The 20631-nt window shown below is 57.5% G+C and overlaps 2 protein-coding genes across 2 annotated transcripts; one reads left to right on the top strand and one right to left on the bottom strand.

The window, feature by feature from the left end:
* Positions 1 to 161: 161 nt before the first annotated feature.
* Positions 162 to 8214, bottom strand: LRWD1 (leucine rich repeats and WD repeat domain containing 1). Its single transcript, XM_002817808.5, has 15 exons — positions 7916 to 8214; positions 7048 to 7282; positions 6829 to 6945; positions 5757 to 5897; positions 5413 to 5517; positions 5049 to 5174; positions 4859 to 4973; positions 4582 to 4682; positions 4174 to 4381; positions 3588 to 3660; positions 3352 to 3492; positions 1021 to 1112; positions 721 to 876; positions 524 to 636; positions 162 to 419 (listed from the first exon to the last, which is right to left on the bottom strand). The coding sequence occupies exons 1-15, from the start codon at positions 7993 to 7995 to the stop codon at positions 279 to 281; spliced, it is 1944 nt and encodes a 647-aa protein (XP_002817854.3). The 5' UTR covers positions 7996 to 8214; the 3' UTR covers positions 162 to 278.
* On the top strand, positions 8154 to 19341 carry ALKBH4 (alkB homolog 4, lysine demethylase). The gene is made up of 3 exons (XM_002817809.5): positions 8154 to 8362; positions 13222 to 13419; positions 15053 to 19341. The coding sequence occupies exons 1-3, from the start codon at positions 8240 to 8242 to the stop codon at positions 15638 to 15640; spliced, it is 909 nt and encodes a 302-aa protein (XP_002817855.2). The 5' UTR covers positions 8154 to 8239; the 3' UTR covers positions 15641 to 19341.
* The last annotated feature ends 1290 nt before the right edge of the window (positions 19342 to 20631 follow it).

Below are 20631 nucleotides of genomic sequence, written 5' to 3'. Positions count from 1 at the left end.
GAATTTATTCTGGACCAAAGATCCGGAGTCCAGGGGCTGCTGCGGAGGCTGTGCTGAGCCGGAGGGAAGTGTGCAAACCCATGAGCTCCCAAGAGTCTCTGCTCTAGAAGCCTCAGCTCCTGGGCCTGCCTGTCAATCAAAGCAGGAACACTTCCACAGGCTTCTTGTCCACAGTAGAGTTTAATAAAAATATTCACTGATAGAAAGACCCCCCCACCTGCATCGGCCCAAAGCTGAATAAGTTAGCTGTGTCCCTGGTCCTTTGCAATGGCGTGAGGCTACATCCTCCCCCAGATGGCTACGATGTTGGAGTCCGTCAGGGCGGTGAGGTAGGTGAAGGAGGCATTGGCCACCACCGTGTTCACCATGGTCTTGGTCACCGCCTGGCCAAGAGCCCAGGGCTGGGGCCACTTCAGGATCTGGTGGGGAGAGAGAGGAGGGCTGGGCTGGGCTCCTGCTGACCAAAGGCAGGGCCCCTGATGCCTTGCCAGCCCAAGCCTGGGCAGGATGAGCCGGGCGGTACCTGCGTGGGGGCCTGCGGGGCTGTCGGCAGCGGGGGTGGCTGCTTCAGGATGTTGCTGACATCGTAGAGCCACACGTTGCCCTCCTCATCCCCACAGAGCACAATCCCCTTATCTGCCAGGACAGAGGTGGAGTCTGAGTAGGGGCAGAGCTCCCGGAGGCCGTGCAGGATGGGGCGGGCAGGGGGGGCAGGCTCACCAGGGCAGGCGCTGAGTGAGAAGTAGGCCAACTCGGTGGGCGACCACTGCAGCCGCGCCAGGACCACCACTGCCACCGTGGACTGGCTGCCCCGGCTCCCCCACGTCTGCCTCCAGCTCCACAGGCAGATGGTGCCCAGGCCGCTCCCCTTGGAGGCTGTGGGGGAGAAGGGAGAGCTGTGCAGGGTGACCCCTCCCAGATACCTCCTCCCACTAGAGATCCTCAGAAGCCCAGCCCAGGGACAAGCAGTCCATCTGTGTGCCCGGAGGCCAGGCTGTCCCGCGAGCTGGGCTCACTCACCCACGACGTCCTCATTCACAAATGCCAGCCCATCCACTCTCCGTCCAGATGCCTCGGAGCCCTCAGAGAAGATGAATTCCACTTCACACACCCTGTGGGGCAGCAGGAGATGCCAGTTGGCCATTCCTTGCAGATAGAGAGCTGCCCAGTCACCCAGGCATCTGCAGGGCACCTGCTGGGGACCCTGCCCTGTGTGAAAGCTGCACAGAAGATGGCACCAAAGAGATATTCTTGGCCCCAGGAAGGTTCAGTTTGTCCTGGAAGGGGGAGCCAGCACCTGAGTGTCCCGAGTCACAGTAGTGACCTAGAGGCATGAGGGGTGGCTCTTCCAGGACAGGGCTAGATCAGGTGGTCAGAAAAGCGAGCCGGTGCCTCTGGGACCGAGTGTGAGATGAGCAGAGGCCTCCTGGCAGCCAAGTAGGGCAGGTGTTTCCAGGCCATGGCCCAGGGGGCTGTTGGGGGCATCTGCTCTGACTCTAAAGACAGGGGAATGGCTGCTGAATGTTTCAGAGCTGAGAGTGCGTGGGAGTGTCTGCTTGAAGTGTCCCGGCAGCTACCTGACTCTCGGAGGCTAGCCTAGAGCCAGGAGAGTGGCCCAGCAGCTAACCATGGGCCAGGCCTGAGCCAGTTGGGCAGAGGGTATGAGAAGCAGCATCTTAGACACAGGGACCAGACATATGGGCAGGGAGGGGAGGAGGCAGCCCAGGGGCTGCTGGTGAGAAAGATAAGCCCTTAACTACCACCGCCACCACCTCTGCCACCAAGGCCCCTGCTGTTCCTTTCAACATAGCAGCTGCTGTGTCGAAGCTCCTCCTGGGTTGTTTGTTGTAGGTAGGCTAAAAATCCAAATCTTGGCCCAGGGCGGTGGCTTACACCTGTAATCCCAGCACTTTGGGAGACTGAGGTGGGTGGATCACCTTAAGTCAGGAGCTTGAGACCAGCCTGGCCAACATGGCGAAACCCCGTCTCTATTAAAAAGACAAAAATCAGCTGGGTGCAATGGCTCACGCCTGTAATCCTGGCACTTTGGGAAGCTGAGGCGGGTGGATCACCTGAGGTCAGGAGTTCGAGACCAGCCTGGCCAACATGGCAAAACCCCCATCTCTATTAAAATACAAAAATCAGCTGGGCGTATTGGCATGCACCTGTAATTCCAGCTACTCGGGAGGCTGAGGCAGAAGAATTGCTTGAACCCGGTGGGGTGGAAATTGCAGTGAGCCGAGATCGTGTCATTGCACTCCAGCCTGGGCAACAAGAGTGAAACTCCATCTCAAAAAAAAAAAATTAGCCGGGTGTGGTGGCATGCGCCTGTAATCCCAGCTACTCGGGAGGCTGAGGCAGGAGGATCACTTGGACCCTGGCGGTGGAGGTTGCAGTGAGTCGAGATCGAGGCACTGTACTCCAGCCTGGGTGACAAGAGGGAGACTCCATCTCAATTAAAAAGTAAATAAAAAGAAATGCAAAGCTTACTGTAGCTGACAAAGCCCAGCATGCCCCGCCCAGGCACCCTAGCCACCTCGTTCTGGGCTGGGTCCACCCAGCTGTGGCCACATGGCCGAGCAGGCCAGCCAGCTCCCCTGCCACTGACCTTTGCACATACCATTTCCTCCATGCAAGCACCTTCCCACCCTCCGCCCGCTGACTCCCTCGCCGGGCTGCAGGGAGGAAAGCATGAGCCCCAGGATATCCATCTGCCGCTGGTCACCTCAGCAGAGTCCCCTGAGGCCCCCACGCTAGTGTCCCTCTGCCCGTTACTCTTTTTCCCTGTCCTTCGTAGCTGGCATCACAGTGTGGGATTTTGATTGGCTACCTTTGCTGAGCATCTGTCTTCCTCAGTAGGCTGGGGGCCCCAAGAGGACAGGGACCCCTTGCCAAGCCCTGTCTCAGAGGCCTTCCAGGTGGGACGGATGAGCCACAAAGCCTCAACCTGGCACTTCCAAAGCCTGCCTGCCCAGACACCACCTCACCTGCCCTCTGCTAGCCATCGGCCCCTCTTTACAGATGAGGACATTACGCTAGCACAGAGGACATCACACTGCTGCTGAGCGGCAGGAGTGGGCTGGATCACGTGGGCACAGCATGGTGCGGAAGCCCCAGGTGAAGGGAGGTCATCATGGCCCAGTCCCACAGCTGAACCCAGAGTGAGGGCAGGGTCAGAGTCCTTTCCTCCAGAGCCTGGCAGGAAGGTGGGACAAACCAGCTCTGCGAAGAGGCCCCTAGAAACAACCCTTATGGTTACCCAGGTGTGCCCAGGCTGCTGTGAGCCCATCTGGGCCAACAGCCACCCTGTGCAGAGGCCTGGCTTCCAAGGTGCCCCCTGTCCAGCCTCACCTCCTCTTTTGGGGCTGGTCCAGCCGCACGTCCCAGCAGCAGCAGCCGCCCTCGCAGCCGGCCAGCAGGCGGGCGTCCGGGCAGGAGGCAACAGGGCAGAGGCGCAGGGGTATGGAGGTGGTGTCCAGTGTGAGCAGCTGGCTGCCAGTGGGCAAGGGGGAGCAGAGCATCAGACCTGGACCGAGGTGTCCCTGCCCCAGCAGCTGGCCACTCCCCAGCCTTGCCCGAAGCATCACCTGGCCTGGAATTCGTAGTCCTGGTTGGGCACCCCAATGTCCCAGAGGATGATCCGCTTGTCATAGGAGGCCGCTGAGGAGGGGTGGGGCAGGGGAGAAGTGGCCCTGAGGTGACCCTGCTCCCTCCTGCTGGCTGCAACCCAGGCTGAGCCCACGGTCCCAAGGCCAGCCCCTCCGAGGCAGGGAGGGCGGGCCGAGGCTAGGAAACAGGAACACTCCCGGGCCTGCAATCCCTGTCTCCTCGCGCTAACCTGAGGCGGTGGCTCCAGCGGCCACTTCCTGTGGCTCATCCATCCCGCTTGCCGGGGGCGCCACACCCGGGGGCAGGGGCATCCCCCCAGGTCACTGACAGGGGACAGAGTGGTGGCCCAGGCTGCTGGAAAACTCCAAGGCCACAGAGCAGGCTGTGGATAAAGCCAGGGTTGAAGTGACATGGCTTCCTGCCAAAGCTAGAGTCGGAGCGGTGCAGACTGGGGCCTGGCAGGCGCCCGAGCTCCCAGCCATCCCAGGGAGGGGAGCGTGGAGGCTACTGGGGCAGCAGGACAGGGGTGCTTGGGGGTCCCAGGGGTGAAGGGGAGGGGCTTACTGAAGAGGTGGGTCTCGTGGGCGGGGCTGAAGCACAGGGTGGCGATGGCCTTCTTATGGGCCCGGATGACCCCGCAGCAGAAGCCAGCACGCACATGCAGCAGCCGGACCAGGCCCCGCAGGCCTGCGGCCGCCAGCACACTCCAGCGCTTCTTGTGGCCGGCCTGTGTGACCACCATCAGAGCGGTCCAGGCCACAGAAAAGAACTCCTGGGCGGGGGTTAGAGGAAACAGTCACTGGGGCAGAGGTATTGGTGTGAACATGCGGGTAGCCCGGGCCTGGGGGAGGGAGCCCCAGCATGAAAGAGAAAGGCCGCGGGGCAGGGGGCCGAGCCTGCATCCATCCCCATGCTGCTATTCAGGAGTCAGTCTGGCACCCCTGCCCAGCAGGGACAGGGCCCTGCACTCACCTCGCCAGGTGCCTTGTACTTGTGGAGCACGATGCCCGTCTGGCAGTCAATTACGCACACAGCCTCCCCGCCGCACGTGGCCACAGTCTGGGATGTGGCCCCTGAGTACCCGGTTTTGAGAGGTCAGATGAACAGAGACATTTCCCATCCAGGTCCTCCCTGCAGCCTCCTCCTCCCAGCCTTAATGGCGCCTTTTAAGCTCTGTCTCCTGATCCCCCATCCATCCAGGCGGCCCCATTTCCAGCGGCCCTTGCCCCGCCCGCCCGCCACCATGTACCCTCCTCCCAGGCCGGCTCGAAGGCACAGGCCCACAGCTGGGTCTCGAGGTCCTGGGGGCTGTTGTTCTTGCTGTGGCACTGCAAGAAGTGCAGGGGCTCCAGCTTCACAGCAGGCTGTAGGGGGAGAGGAGGGTCACGGCTGCCCAGCCCCGGCTCATCTGCCACCTGCTCCTTGCCACCTCAGCTCACCTGGCTGCCATCGGAGCCTGCCACAGGGCCGCCCTCCACCTGGGCCGACGGGGAGGCACACGCCCGCTTGCTGGGAGAGAGGCTGAGTGGGACGTCGTCTGGCCGTTTCAAGGCTGCCAGTCTGGCCTGTGGAGGGGGCCTTGTGACCATGGGCCTGTCTGCCTGGGGCTTCCTTCCTCCCCATCACAGGCTGGACCCCACCTCACTGTGGGTGCAGGAGGCCCAGGCTGGCCCGGGGTCACCTAGGGAGTGAGCCGGGACCTGGGGTGCCTCCTGGGCACATGCCCAGGACGCCTTGGTCTCCTGCAGCTTCTCCGGGCAGGAGGGACTGGGCTGGCCTCAGAGCCCTGGGAGCTGCACTCACCCTGGGCTTGTGGGCAGCTCCAGCTTCTGGGGGCTTCTCTGGGCTGTTAGCCTTTTGCACCTGGGTCCTACTGGAGGCCACCAGCTCCTCAGAGATCATCCGCACCTGGGTGGGGCCAGGCCATCAGGAAGCTGGGCAGAGTCCCAGGTGCCCCCAGCCCTGCCGATGCATAGTCAGGGGGAGCTTGTGCTTCCAGAGTTGGGGAAGGGCCTCTCCAGCCAACAGGGCTGCCCACCCTGACTCACTCCACTCCCACAGCCCCTCAGCCCTTCACGGCCAGGGACCTCCAGGCAGCTAGGGATACGAGAGCCAGTGACTCTCTGCACATTGGGACAGGGACATACCCGCCACTGGGTGAACTCGCTGAGGGACTCGGGCCCGTAGCGGACATCCCTGACAGCCGACTTCACAAAGTCCGCCTGGGCCTTCTCAGCTTCCTCTTCAGGGCCCAGTGTGGCCATGAACTTCTCCCAGTGAGCTGTGACCTGGTGCAAGAGGGACCAGATCCAGGCCCGGCCCACCCCAGCTCCTCCGGACCCAGCCCTCCATCTCAGGGAATCTCAATCCCGCCACCTGCTGGAAGCCTCCTGGAATCACAGCCTCATAAACACCACACACACACACATCAGAAACAGCCCAGGTGCCTACAGTCCCAGCCACTGGGAGGCTGAGGAAGAAGCATCGCTTCAGGCCAGGAGTTGGCGCCCGGGGAACAGAGCAAGATCCTATCTCTACAAAAAATTTTAAAATGATCCAGACGTGGTGGCATGCGCCTAAAGCCCCAGCTATTCAGAAGGCTAAGGCGGGAAGATCGCTTGAGCCCAGGAGTTGGAGGCTGCAGTGAGCTATGATCACACCACTGCACTTCAACATGGGCAGCAGAGCGAGACCCTGTCTCTAAAAAAAAAAAAAAAAAAAAAAAATAGTAAAGTAAAAAAGAAACACCCCAGCAAAAGCTACTTAGAAGAGTCAGGCCGGGTGTGGTGACTCATACCTGTAATCCCGGCACTTTGGGAGGCCAAGGCGGGCAGATCACCTAAGGCCAGGAGTTTGAGACCAGCCTGGCCAACATGGTGAAACCCTGTCTCTACTAAAAATACAAAAAAATTAGCTGGGCATGGTGGCAGGTGCTTGTAATCCTAGTTACTCGGGAGGCTGAGGCAGGAGAATCACTTGAACCTGGGAGGCAGAGGTTGCAGTGAGCCAAGATCGCATCACTGCACTCCAGCCTGGGCGACGGAGTGAGACTCCATCTCAAAAAAAAAAAAAAAAAAAAGTAGCACATCAGGCTAGGGGCTGTTGGGGCAAAGAGCCCCTATCAGTCACCCTCCTCAACATCCTCCTGATGTCCAATTCTATCATTCTCCCAACGGCCCCACAGCTCCTAAGCACACAATAATCCTCTCATCCCCTTACCCTGCTGGTCAGCTCCCGATTCAGGTTCTCCACCTGAGAGTAAGTTGAGGACGCATCCTTGCCATTGACCTTACGGAGCGTGGGCAGGAGAAAGGAGACTTTCAGGTTGTCACTGACCTGGGGAAGAGGGGGTGAAGGGCAGTGGCTCAGGAGATGCTGAGCCTGAGCCCAACAGAGTCCTGGCCCCAGGTATGAAGCTGGTGGGAGGCCCCCACTTACCGTCAGGAAGGGGTTGCCCTCCAGGCTGAGTTCCTCGAGCTTGGGGAACTGGCACAAAGCAGTAACATCCCCCAGCTGGTTGTTGGCGCAGCGGAGGACACGCAGGTGGGACAGGCCCAGGTTGTCCGGCAGCGTCTCCAGCTGGTTGTTAGACAGGTCAAGCTCCTGCAGCTGCGTCAGGCGGCACAGGAGCTTGGGGTCCAGGTGCTCGGAGAGCAGCTCCAATCCTGACAGGCTGGAGTTGGGGGTAGAAGGCTTAGGGGGCAGGCAGGCTTTGCACCCCACACCAATCTGCCCCGGCTACCTCAGAAGGCTTTTTCACCTGACATTTCTCGCACAAGTGTAGCCGCCCTGCCCATCCCCCCGTTACTTTATTTTTAGAGACGGGGTGTCACTCAGTCACCTAGGCGCGATCATAGCTCACTGCTGCCTCCAACTCTGGGCTGAGGGATCCTCCCGCCTCAGCCTCTCGAGTAGCTGAGACTAGAAGCGCGCGCCACTACTCCCGACTCCCTACCACTTAAAAACAAAAACAAAAAACTGCAACTACTTTAGGACTGGGGGGCATCCTAGCCCCCTCCAGGATGCTCTTCCTGATCCTTCGGGGGCTCGTCTGTGCTTCCCAGGCCCTCTAACGATAGCGGCAGGCTGTGCCCCTAACTGTCGGGGCTCCCTTAAGGGGATGAGGCCCCTCGGGGCTCCCGGCGAGCGGGTGGGACCACGATCTCCCAACAAGAAGACATTTGGACCACTCTGCCGAACCCAGAGGGCGATAACGGGGACAGGCGGGCCGCTGGGGAGGGTCCCCGCTCTTCCCCCCGACCGCCCGGCCCCGAGGACACAGCCTCGCCCCCTGCCCGGCTCTTACTCCAGACTCCGGATCTTCCCCAGCCGGTCGCTCTTGGGGCGCCCGCGCTGCATTAGCAGCCGCGCCGAGAGGGGGCCCATGGCGAGGAGGCGCAGCCCGCGCTGACCCAGTCGGCCACCCCGGCGTCTAGCGTCGCCCCGCGTCTCCTGGAGCCCGGTACTGGCGTCCGCGGTAACTGAGCCCAGGAGGCGGCGCCGCGCGAGCCCGTGGGCGTTAACGACCGGAAGGAAGCAGAACCTAGGCCTCGTGCCCCCGCCCCGCGAGGACTACAACTCCCAGCGGCCCCCACGGCCGCGCCTGCGCACTGGCCACCCGGACGGCGCGATGGCGGCGGCTACCGCCGAGACCCCCGAAGTCCTTCGGGAATGCGGTTGCAAGGGCATCCGGACCTGTCTGATCTGCGAGCGGCAGCGCGGCGGTGACCCGCCCTGGGAGCTGCCCCCAGCGGTAAGGGGTGGGAGAGGGGCCGCGCCCACAAGCGTCGCTCTGCATCTGGGGAAACTGAGGTCCAGCTTGGCCAGGATAGGGGCCGGGATCGAAGCCTGTGAGGGACCCTTGCGGTAGGGGTGATGCACGGTGAGGAGATGAGGGCTTTAAGGAGCGGGCCTGGGAGTGGGGAAGGAGCTGGAACGTGGGTGGGTTCGATTACAGGTCACCTCGGGGACTCTGGGGGGATCTGCCTGCAAACCTCGACGTAGCCTCTCGGGTCTGGCGCTGGGAGCTTCACGGGCCTGCAGGGAGATGACAGGGAAAGGGTCGATCGAGGGTTCTGAATACCAATCCAACGGTGCCTGAAGGCCGTGGACGGCAATAGGCAAGGAGACAGTGAATTCCAGTTAACTAACGAAGAGGAACCCAAAGATCGCTCCAACCCAGGAGCTGGAGGCTACAGTGAGCTATGATCGAGCCACTGTCTCACAAAAAGAAAATAATAAAAAAAGAAAAAGAACTCAGCGCCTTTGGGCTGGCATGGAAGGATTGTGGTTGGTTGCAAGGGCATTCCAACCCAGAAAACTGCGTGGGGTAGGAAGGTGGATTGGTGATGCCTCAGGTGAGAGAGATGAGGCTGGAGAGGTTGGCGGGGGTCTGATCACAGATGGTCCCCGGTGCATCAGCTGAGCAGGCTGGACTTGTCCCAACGGCCATGGAGAGCGCTTGAAGGGTTTTAAAGGAGTGATGAAGTCAAATGTGAATTTTAGAAAGATCCTGGGAAGGGAAGGGGCAGATATGAAGGTGTGGAGGCTGGGAAGCCAGTGAAGAAACTGCCCCAACGTCCATGGTAAAAGTGCCCAAGGTCCTATGGAAACAGCATGGCATGCCTCATGAATTAAACATAGAATTACCCATGATCCACAATCCTGCTTCTGGGTATATATCCAAAGGAACTAAAAGCAGGGTCTGGAAGAGATATTTGCACACCCATGTTCATAGCAGCATTATTCACGACAGCCCAAAGATGGAAGCAAACCAAGTATCTATCAAGATACTTGGGCTGGGTGTGGTGGCTCACGCCTGTAATCCCAGCACTTTGGGAGGCTGAGGTGGGCAGATCACCTGAGGTCAGGAGTTTGAGACCTGCCTGGCTAACATGGCAAAACCCTGCCTCTACTAAAATTACAAAAACTTGCCGGGCTTAGTGAGGCACAGCTGTAATCCCAGCTACTCAGGAGGCTAAGGCAAGAGAATCGCTTGAACCCAGGAGGCAGAGGTTGCAGTGAGCCGAGATCACCACTGCACTCCAGCTTGGGTGACAGAGCAAGACTCCTTCTCAAAAAAAAAAGAGATGAATTGATCCACAAAACGTGGTGTACATAGTGGAATACTATTCAGCCTTAAAAAGGAAGGACAGGCCGGGCACGGTGGCTCACACCTGTAATTCCAGCACTTCGGGAGACTGAGGCAGGCGGATCACCTGAACCCAGGAGTTGAGACCAGCATGGGCAACATGGTGAAACCCTACCTCTACAAAAAATTAGCCATGCATGGTGACACGCACCTGTAGTCCCAGCTACCCAGGAGGCTGAGGTGGGAGGGTTGCTTGAGCCTCAGAGGTCAAGGCTGCAGTGAGCTGTGATCACACCACTGCCCTCCAGCTTGGGCAACATAGTGAGACCCCGTCTCAAAAAAAAAAAAAAAAAAAAAGACATTTTGACATATGTTACAGCGTGGATGAACCTTGGGGACACGATGCTAAGTTAAGGAAGCAGTCACAGAAGACAAATACTGCAGGATTCCTGTTGTGTGAGCTATGTAGGGTAGTCACAGGGACAGAAAGTAGAAGGGTTGTTGCCAGGGGCTCTGGAAGGGGAGATGGGGACCTGTTGTTTAATAGGGAAAGAGTTTCAGTTTTGCAAGATGAAGAAGTTCTGACTGGTGCTGATGGCTGTACACCAATATGAATGAACTTAAGAGTTTTAATTTGTGGAAGGGGCCAGGTGCGGTGGCTCATGCCTATAATCCCAGCCCTTTAGAAGGCTGAGGCAGGAGGATCGTCTGAGTCCAGGAGTTTGAGACCAGCTTGGACAACATAGCAAGACCCTGTCTCTACAAAAAATTTAAAAATTAGCTAGATGTGGTGGTGTGTGCTTATAGTCCCAGTTACTTGGGAGGCTGAGGTGGGAGGATTGCCTGAGCCCAGGAGGTCAAGGCTGCAGTGAGCTGTGAGCGCCACTACACTCCAGCCTGAGTGACAGAGCGAGACCCTGCCTCAAACAAAAAAAAAAAAAAAAAAAAGAAAGAAAAAAGATTGTGGCAAGTCTGACCTGTGCCAGTGGCCATGTGAAGGTGACACCTTCCCAACCCGATGGCTATGGAACAAGGAGAGTGAGGTGTCCAGGATCTCAGGGCACGGGGGCAGTTCCTCACTGGCTTTCCAGCCTGCACCCCTTCATATCTGCCCCTCCCCCCTCCAGATCTTTCTAAAATTCACATTTGACCTCGTCACTCCTTTAAAACCCTTCAAGAGTGCTCCATGGCCTTTCGGACAAGTCCATCCTGCTCAGCTGACATACAGGGGACTCCCAGTTTTAATGTTTCCCGTGGGAGGGCCCCAGGAGCAGGAGGAGATAGTGCCAATCTCAGGAGGTGTCTGAGCTGGAGTCGGTGGCTGGAAGTAAAGTGTTAGAAGGGGCTGAGGTTCCTGGAGGGAAGAACAGAGAAAGACAGCGGCCCACAGTGAGTGGCAGCCCAGGGTGTGAGGGGCCTGGAGATGGGAGAGGAAGAGGAGACAGGCCACAGAGCCCAGGGCTGAGTTCTGGTGGCCTCGGAGGTCCTCAGTGGGTGACTCTGGCCAGAACCTCTGCATGTCTACACCTCCTGCCCATGATAGTTATGGTACCTTCCTCTTGGGGCTGTCCTGGGGATGAAACTAGATAATCCATGTAAAATGTTCAGTGCCATGGATGCAAATACTGGCTATTTCATGGGCGAAACTCTTTTTTAAAAATTTATTATTGGCCAGGCGTGGTGGTTCACACCTGTAATCCGAGCATTTTGGGAGGCCAAGGCGGGAGGATCACAAGGTCAGGAGTTCAAGACCATCCTGGTCAACATGGTGAAACCCCGTCTCTACTAAAATACAAGAAAAAAATTAGCTGGGCGTAGTGGCGTGCACCTGTAGTCCCAGCTACTCGGGAGGTTGAGGCAGGAGAATCACTTGAACCCAGGAGGTAGAGGTTGCAGTGAGCCGAGATCGTGCCACCACACTCCAGTCCTGGTGACAGACTGAGACTCCATCTCAAAAAAACAAACAAATGTATTATTATTATTTTCAAAATGGGTCTCACTCTGTCACCCAGGCTGGTGTCCACTAGCACAATCTCGGCTCACTGCAATCTCCACCTTCCGAGTTCAAGGGATTCTCCTGCCTCAGCCGCCTGAGTAGCTGGGACTACAGGCACGCACCACGATGCCCGGCTAGTTTTTGTATTTTTAGTAGAGATGGAGTTTCACCATGTTGGCCAGGCTGGTCTCGAACTCCTGACCCCAGGTGATCCGTCCACCTTGGCCTCCCAAAGTGTTGGGATTACAGGCATGAGCCACCATGCCCGGTGTGGTTTCTACTTTCTTTAGCATGGGGGAGCCCTTAGAGTACCGCCAGGCCTCGGGGATGGTGGCAGAGCAGAGAGGGACATAGGGTGGGAGTTGAGTGACAGCCCAGGGTATGAGGATTGAGGGGTGATGCTGGGTCTGGAAAGGTGCCCTGAGGACAAGAGTGAAGAGAAGGGAGGTTGGGGCACTGAGGAGCTTAGCTGAACACTCAGCTCTGTAGGGAAGGAGGCTGCCCTCCTAGATGACCCTCAGGCTGGTGATAGGCACGGGCCAGACCCTGGGACACCGGGGTGGCATCAGCAAAGACCTAAAGAGATTAGGGTGCACAGATTCAAGGTAGTCAGGCAGTTTGGGGCCTCCTGGAAGCAGCTGAGGAGATGGGAGTGCAGGAGGTGCTGTCCAGCCTCGGGCTGGTTCCTTAACTTTGCTGAGCCTCATTTGTAAAATGGAGAAGGAAAAACGTGTTGTACAAACCCTTCTCTTTTATGGGGGAGGAAAGTGAGAAAGGAAACCAATCAAATCCGTGTTAGCTCAAGAGGGCTGCGGGCCTTCCCCGGTCAGCCTGGGGCAGAGGCTCTGCCTGCACCTCCCCTTAGACTCCAGCTGCCTTCCACGGTGTCCTGAGGGGAAGAATGAGCCATCAGAGGGGCTCCTGAGGGCACACAAGTGCCAGGGGCTGCCATGGCTCCAGGATGTGTCTTTCCTTTTTTTTTTTTTTTTTTTTTTTTTGAGACAGGGTCTTGCTTTGTTGTCCAGGCTGGAGTGCAGTAGCGCAACCATGGCTCACTGTAGCCTCAACCTCCTAGGCTCAAATGATCCTCCTGCCTCAGCCTCCTGAGTGGCTGAAATGACAGGTGTGCTCTGCCACACCCAGCTAATTTTTATTTAAACTTTTTTTTTTTTTTTTTTTGAGTCTCACCCTGTGGCCCAGGCTGGAGTGCAGTGGTGCCATCTTGGCTCACTGCAACCTCTGCCTTCTGGGTTTAAGCAATTCTCCAGCCTCAGCTTCCTGAGTAGCTGGGATTACAGGCACCTGCCACCACGCCTGGCTAATTTTTGTATTTTTAGTAGAGATGGGGTTTCACCATATTGGCCAGGCTGGTCTTGAACTCCTGACCTCAGCTGATCCACCTGCCTCGGCCTCCCAAAGTGCTGGAATTACAGGCGTGAGCCACCGCGCCCGGCCTGTTTTAACTTTTCGTAGGGACCAGGTCTCACTGTGTTGCCCAGCCTGTGGACCTGTGTTTCTTTTGCAGAAAACATACCGTTTCGTTTACTGCTCCGACACTGGCTGGGCCGTGGGCGCAGAGGAGTCTGACTTTGAGGGCTGGGCCTTCCCCTTCCCAGGAGTGATGCTGATCGAGGACTTTGTGACCCGGGAGGAAGAAGCTGAGTTGGTGCGGCTCATGGACCGTGACCCCTGGAAGCTCTCCCAGTCTGGACGGAGGAAGCAGGTAGACTGACCCTGAGCTCATGGGGGGTGCTGGGCTGCGCTGAGGGGACAGCCCTACTGCTGGGGGCCGTCCCCCTCCTTGCAGCCACACCCCACAAACCTCCAGGTTTGGTAGTGGGCGAGTTCCCCAGACCTTGGGGCTGTGGGCAGCCAGACTCACTGCAGGACATGTGTCCGACGGGCAGAGGTGCACCCGGGCACCCCATCTCCCCGTGATATGCGCTGCTGGGCTCTCTGCCCCTCTCTGCAGCTGGCTTGGTCGTGGTGAAGGCACCCCATTCTCCCAAGCTGCAGGCGCCCCCACCTCCCATTGTCACCATCAGTGTCCTGTCTCCTCACACGCATTCCCACCTTCCCCCTCCCCGGGCCCACCGCTCCCTCCAACTCCTTCCCCACCTGTGTCCAAACATCCCCAGGTGCCCCCTCACCCTTCATTGTAGTTTGTTTTTTTTTTTTTTTTTTTGAGACAGAGTCTCGCTCTGCCACCCAGGCTGGGGTACAGTGGCATGACCTGAACTCACTGCAACCTCTGCCTCCCGGGTTCAAGCCATTCTTCTGGCTCAGCCTCCCAAGTAGCTGGGACTACAGGTGCCTGCCACTATGCCCAGCTAATTCTTGTATTGTTAGTGGAGACGGGGTTTCACCATGTTGACCAGGCTGGTCTCGAACTCCTGACAAGTGATCCGCCCGCCTCGGCCTCTCAAAGTGCTGGGATTACAGGCATGAGCCACCGCGCCCGGCCCCATTCTTTTGTGACATCCTGTTGGATGTTTGTACATTTCATTTCCTCATTCATCTGTCGATGGACATTGGCGTTGTTGTCACTTTTTGGCTGTTGTGAACATTTGTGTACAGGTTTTTTGTTTTTGTTTTTGTTTTTTTTGAGACAGGGTCTCGCTCTGTCGCCCAGACTGGAGTGCAATGGTGCGATCTCGGCTCACCACAGCCTTGACCCCCCCAGGCTCTAGCGGTCCTCCTACCTCAGCCTCCTGAGTAGCTGACACTAAGGCATGTGCTACCAAGCCCAGATAATTATTATTATTTTGAGACAGGGTGTCTCATTCTGTCTCCCAAGCTGGAGTACAGTGGCTCGGTCTCCACTCACCGCAGCCTCAACCTCCTGAGCTCCAACAGTCCTCTCACCTCAGCCTCCTAAGTAGCTGGGACTAAGGCCTGTGCCACCACATCTGTCTAATTTTTGTTTTTTTACTAGAGACGGAGTTTTGCTATGTTGCCCAGGCTGGTCTCGAACTCCTGGGCTCAAACAATCCACCTGCCTGGGCCTCCCAAAGTGTTGGGATGATAGGCGTGAGCCACCATGCCCAGCCTAATTTTTAAATTTCTTGTAGAAAGGAGGTCTCACTTTGTTGCCCAGACTGGTCTCGAACTCCTGGCCTCAAGAGCTCCTTCCGCTTCAGCCTTCCAAAGCACTGGGATTACAGGCATGCACCACCACGCCCGGCCATTTGCTGTCACTTCTGTCTCCTTGAGTCTGCCTCCTCCTGCTTCACCTCCATGAAGCCAGGGGGCTTTTCCTTGCCTCGGTCACTGTGATTGAATTCTTCCGACCTAGTCTGTGGTAGACATCTTGGTAAACTCAGACACCTCACGTCCTTTTTGTCTTCATCCTTTAGGACTATGGCCCCAAAGTCAATTTTCGGAAACAGAAGCTAAAGACCGAGGGCTTCTGTGGGCTCCCCAGCTTCAGCCGGGAGGTGGTGCGGAGGATGGGCCTCTACCCGGGGCTGGAGGGCTTCCGGCCCGTCGAGCAGTGCAACCTGGACTACTGCCCCGAGCGGGGCTCTGCCATCGACCCCCACCTGGACGACGCCTGGCTGTGGGGGGAGCGGCTGGTCAGCCTCAACCTCCTGTCCCCCACCGTGTTGTCCATGTGTCGGGAGGCGCCCGGGAGCCTGCTCCTCTGCTCGGCCCCGTCGGCTGCCCCGGAGGCCTTGGTGGACAGCGTGATAGCACCCAGCAGGTCGGTGCTATGCCAGGAGGTGGAGGTGGCCATCCCCTTACCCGCCCGCTCCCTGCTGGTCCTCACGGGGGCCGCACGGCACCAGTGGAAGCACGCCATCCACCGCAGACACATCGAGGCCCGCCGCGTCTGTGTCACTTTCCGGGAGCTGTCGTCTGAGTTCGGCCCCGGAGGGAGGCAGCAAGAGCTGGGCCAGGAACTGCTGCGGATCGCCCTCTCCTTCCAGGGAAGACCCGTGTGAGCCGCCTCCCTGGCTCCAGACTTGACTGATCCTGGGATTGAAATGAGGAGCACAGAACAGGGCCTCCTGCAACTCACGGGGTTTCAAGAGAAGATGGCTGACCCCTGATGCTGTGAGCAGTGTGAGCCCCGCCCAGGTTTGGGAACGCACCTCCGGGCAGCACCCTTCCACCTGGACCGTGGCCACACTTGCTTTGGTTATTTAGTTTGTCACAGTCTTGGGGACATGGGAGCATTTGAGCTTAAAAAATACTAGGGGCCGGGCACAGTGGCTCACGCCTGTAATCCTAACACTTTGGGAGGCTGAGGTGGGTGGATCACTTGATGCCAGGAGTTCGAGACCAGCCTGGCCTACACGGTGAAAACCTGTCTCTACAAAAAGTACAAAAATTAGCCGGGTGTGGTGACTCGCACCTGTAATCCCAGCTACTCGGGAGGCTAAAGTGGGAGAATTGCTTGAACCCAGGAGGCGGAAGTTGCAGTGAGCCAAGATCACGCCACTGCACTCCAGCCTCAGCGACAGAGCAGGACTGTTTTGAAAAAAAAAAAAAAAAAAAAAAAAAAAAGGGAACATATTAAATGATTTTCACCTTTATTATGCATCTATTTTCATGGGGTTTCCTGATATCTCACCGTCCAGTCCCTTCATTTGGGGAACGTGTTGCATTAGGGAACAGAGTTGGTTGGTTGAAGATTTGAAGTTTAGACTAAAGAGCTCTTCAGAGTCAGGCTCAGCCTGACTCATGCTTGACACCCCCACGCCCACGGGGGTTGGGGATGTGAGGAGGGCAGGGAAATCTGAGAGCCTCCTCCCAGCCCCATAACGCTGTTAACAAGTAGGAAAAATTAAAGCTCCCGGCCAGGCGCAGTGGCTCACACCTGTAATCCGAGTACTTTGCGGGGCTGAGGTGGGAAGATCGCTTGAGGCCAGCCTGGGCAACATAGTGAGACCCCCATCTCTACAAAAAATACAAACCTTAGCTGGGCGTCTGGGCATGGTGGCACACACTTGTAGTCCCAGCCACTCGAAAGGCTGAGGCGGGAGGATGGCTTTACCACGAGGTCAAGGCTGCATTGAGCTCATGATCATACCACTGCACTTACTTGGCAACAGAGCAAGACCCTGTCCCTAAAATAAATAAAAGGAAAACATAAAAAGCTCCTCACCTCCCACCTCACCAGGAGGCTATTCCTTTGTGATGGGGCTGTGTGGGGGGGGGGCTTACCTGGATGGGGTAGCTGCTCTGCTGTTCCTGTGGCTGGGCGAGGGGCAGGCTGTGGAGGCTGAGGGGGTGGCCTGGACCCATGTGGCCAGCCCTCTCCCACCACTATGGGAAAAAATGTTCAGTTCCCCACCACCTGCTGGGAACTAAATCCAGGGGAACAGGAAAGGTTCGGGGCCAGCACCACTCTTTATAGTCACCCCCAGAACCCTCTGGGAGCTGTCAGGTGGCGGAGCCATGCACTGTCTGTAAAGCAGCGTCCCAGCCACTGAGCCCCCAGGAGGGCTGAAGAGCCCCGCATAGACCCCGGGGAGAGGCTGATGGGTTTCCAGTGGCTGTGACAGACCAGCCACCAGGTAGGAGGAAGTGGCTCCCAGGCCACCTTAACTTCGGCTCCCTGGTCAACTCACTTGGAGCAAGAGCACAGAGCCCGGCTTCCTCACCGTATCACAGCCCCAACGGGCCCCTCGCTGCGCATCCAGATGTGAGTCGGGTCGGAGCTCCAGCTGATCCTCACTGCACTGGAGCAGATAAGCCAGCCCGCAGGTCCACTCTTGAGGGGGCCAGTGCAGGGTCTCTGCCCCCGACAGGCTGGGCTGGCCCCTGCAGGATGTTCCAGCAATGGGGAGGGACATCTGGAGAACGATGCACACAGAGACTTGGAGGGGAGAGGCCTGGTGAGGCTTGGGGACGCTGTGGAGCAAAGAAACCTCCCTCCCTGGGGTCCTTCCATGCTGGCCCTTCCAGCACTCCTGCAGAGCACACTTTAGGAAACTCCATTACCTGTTAAGTTCGTGACACCAGAGTTGGGTCTGTCCTTGAAGCTGTGACACGAAGACCCATGGTGACACCTTACCCAACCAGGATGGGGCTGGAGAAGGCCACGCTGGGATGCTTCTGCCACAGCCTGGCCCCCGTACACTGCCCCATAGCCTCGTATGTCTCCTTTTTCTTTTTTCTTTTCCTTTCTTTTTCTTTTCTTTTTTCTTTCTTTCAGTGGGGCGGGGCAGGGTCTTGCTCTGTTGCCCAGACTGGAGTGCAGTGGCACAATCGTGGCTCACTGCAGCCTTGAACTCCTGGGCTTAAGTCATCCTCCCCCTCAGCCTCCCCAGTAGCTGGAACTACAGGCATGTGCTACCATACCCAGCTAGTTGTTTTGTTTTGATTTTTAGTGGAGATAGAGTCTTGCTATGTTGCCCAGGCTGGTCTCAAACTCTTGGGCTCAAGCGATCCTCCCGCCTCAGCCTCCCAAAGCGCTGGGAATAACGGGTGTGCGCCCCTCTGCCCAGCCTGCCCCATGTGTTTCTGCAGGGCTGGGCCCCAGGAGCCACCAGCTACAGGGTGACGTCTGCTTACCCGTGTTTGGAGCGGCCATTTCTGCATCCATCAGCACACTTTCCTCAGCAGAACAAGCCGCCCACTCTCATGCTCTTGGAGCTTCAAGCAAGGGGACGGTGAGGCATGGGACTGGGACACGCCCAAATAGGGAAGTGCCTGCTCCAAGGGCGGCTTCCGGAGATATCCCGCTCCAGAGCAGGCCCATCGGGGGCTCAGCTGACATCCCTCAGCCGCTTCGGAAGGATGCTCAGGAAACAGCGCTCCCTGTTTGCTCAGAGTGGCAGGTGGTGAGGCTGAGGTTGGTCCTCCCTCACAGGCAGGGACAGGGGCCAAGCTCCATGCAAAGCCCATTCTCTGGGGTTATTCCTGCCTCCATTTGTGTTGAGCCGGCCTGTCCCCTATCCCACAGTACCCATGGGTGAGTGGGCCACAGACGGGCTGGGAAAGGGGTTGAGACATGGTCTCACTTATTTTACCCAGGCTGGAGGGCAGTGGCACAATCTTGGCTCACTGCAGTCTCGACCTCCCTGGGCTCAGATGATTCTCCCACCTCAGCCTCCCCAGTAGCTGGGACTACAGGCAGGCGCCACCAAGCCCGGGTAATTTTTGTATTTTTGTAGAGACAGGGTCTCGTGTTGTTGCCCAGGCTGGTCTCGAACTCCTTGGCTCAAGCGATCCGCCCACCTCAGCCTCCCAAAGTGCTGGGATTACAGGTGTGAGCTATAGGTTGCCAGGTTCTACATGGGTTTTGGCTCTTGTCTGGGCCTTGCCCTCCTGGGCCTCACCAGGGCTCTGCAGCATCTGAGGCAAAAAGTCTTGGGCCGGACAAGATGGCTCACGCCTATAATCCCAGCACTTTGGGAGGCTGAGGCAGGAGGATCACTTGAGGTCAGGAGTTCAAGACCAGCCTGGCCAACATGGCAAAACCCCGTCTCTACTAAAAATACAAAAATTAGCCAGGCGTGATGATGGGCGCCTGTAATCCTAGCTACTCAGGAGGCTGAGGCAGGAGAATCACTTGAGCCCGGGAGGTGGAGGTTACAGTGAGCCAAGATCATACCATTGCACTCCAGCCTGGACAACAGAGTGAGACTCTCTCTGGGGAAGAAAAAAAAAGACTGCGTCAATAATCTGCTGGGTGTGGAGTGGGTCCTTCAATGCCAGTGACTTGTGTCCTGCCCTTGACAGGGGTGGGGCAGATTTTCCCTTTAAGGAAACTGCAGCCTCCACCGGAAGTGCAGTCTTTCTCAAGGCTTGTGGGCTTGCTGGCCCGGGGCTCGGTACTGAGGCCACTGCCCAGCCCAAGGGGCAGCCTGGCCTCTCAGGGTTGGCAGAACCAAGGCACTGCCCCAGACGCTTTCCATGGAGTGGTGCCAGTTGCTTGGCACACCTGATTCCTAGCAGCCTCTAGGGTGAAGTGCCAGAGTTAAAAATATTAACAAGGCCTGGCACAGTGGCTCATGCCTGTAATCCAGCACTTTGGGAGGCTGAGGCCAGCGGATCACTTGAGGCCAGGAGTTCGAAACCAGCCTGGCCAGTGTGATGAAACTGAGTCTCTATTAAAAATGCAAAAAAAAGGCTGGGTGCGGTGGCTCACACCTGTAACCCCAGAACTTTGGGAGGCTGAGGCAGGCGGATCATCTGAGGTCGGGAGTTTGAGACCAGGCTAGCTAACATGGAGAAACCCCATCTCTACTAAAAATACAAAAATAAGCCAGGTGTGGTGGCGCATGCCTGTAATCCCAGCTACTTGGGAGGCTGAGGCAAGAGAATTGCTTGAACCTGGGAGGCAGAGGTTGCGGTGAGCTGAGATTGTGCCACTGCACTCCAGCCTGGGCAACAAGAGCAAAACTCTATCTCAAAAACCAACAACAACAACAACAAAAATTAGCGGGGCATGGTGCATGCCTGTAGTCCCAGCTTTTCAGGAGGTTGAGGCAGGAGAATTGCTTGAACCCGGGAAGTGGCGGTTGCAGTGAGCTGAGATCATGCCACTGCACTCCAGCCTGGGAGACAGAGAGAGACTCTGTTTCAAAAAAACAAAACAAAACAAACAGAAATTCTTTCCTAGAAGAGGGCCTCTACCTCAGTGGCCGACAAAAAAACAGAATGGGCCAGGCATGGTGGCTCACACCTGTAATCCCAGCACTTTGGGGGGCCAAGGCAGGAGGGTCGCTTGAGGCCAGAAGTTCAAGACCAGACTGGGCAACATAGCAAGATCCCATCTCTACAAAAAAACATTAGCTGGGCGTGGTGGTGTGTGCCTGTAATCCCAGCTACTTGGGAGGCTGAGGTGGGAGGATTGCTTGCGCCCAGAAGCTGGAGCCTGCAGAGAGCTGTGATTGCACCACTGCACTCCAGCTCCGGCCTGGGCAATAGAGCCAGACCGTGTCTCTAAAATAAATCTATAAACATAGGCCGGGCAAGGTGG

The sequence above is a fragment of the Pongo abelii genome, chromosome 6 (genome assembly GCF_028885655.2).
Source record: "Pongo abelii isolate AG06213 chromosome 6, NHGRI_mPonAbe1-v2.0_pri, whole genome shotgun sequence".
NCBI lineage: Eukaryota > Metazoa > Chordata > Mammalia > Primates > Hominidae > Pongo > Pongo abelii.
Note: the sequence above shows the minus strand (reverse complement) of the source record. Positions and strands in the feature narration are given on the sequence as shown.

Coding starts and splice junctions, on each gene's coding strand:
- LRWD1 (XM_002817808.5), bottom strand. CDS start 7,995: ATGGGCCCCCTCTCGGCGCGGCTGCTAATGCAGCGCGGGCGCCCCAAG. Junction 7,283..7,915: donor GGGAAGATCCGGAGTCTGGA/GTAAGAGCCGGG, acceptor CCCCAACTCCAG/CCTGTCAGGATTGGAGCTGC. Junction 5,175..5,412: donor GAGCTGCCCACAAGCCCAGG/GTGAGTGCAGCT, acceptor CCCCCTCCACAG/GCCAGACTGGCAGCCTTGAA.
- ALKBH4 (XM_002817809.5), top strand. CDS start 8,240: ATGGCGGCGGCTACCGCCGAGACCCCCGAAGTCCTTCGGGAATGCGGT. Junction 8,363..13,221: donor CCTGGGAGCTGCCCCCAGCG/GTAAGGGGTGGG, acceptor TTTCTTTTGCAG/AAAACATACCGTTTCGTTTA. Junction 13,420..15,052: donor AGTCTGGACGGAGGAAGCAG/GTAGACTGACCC, acceptor TTCATCCTTTAG/GACTATGGCCCCAAAGTCAA.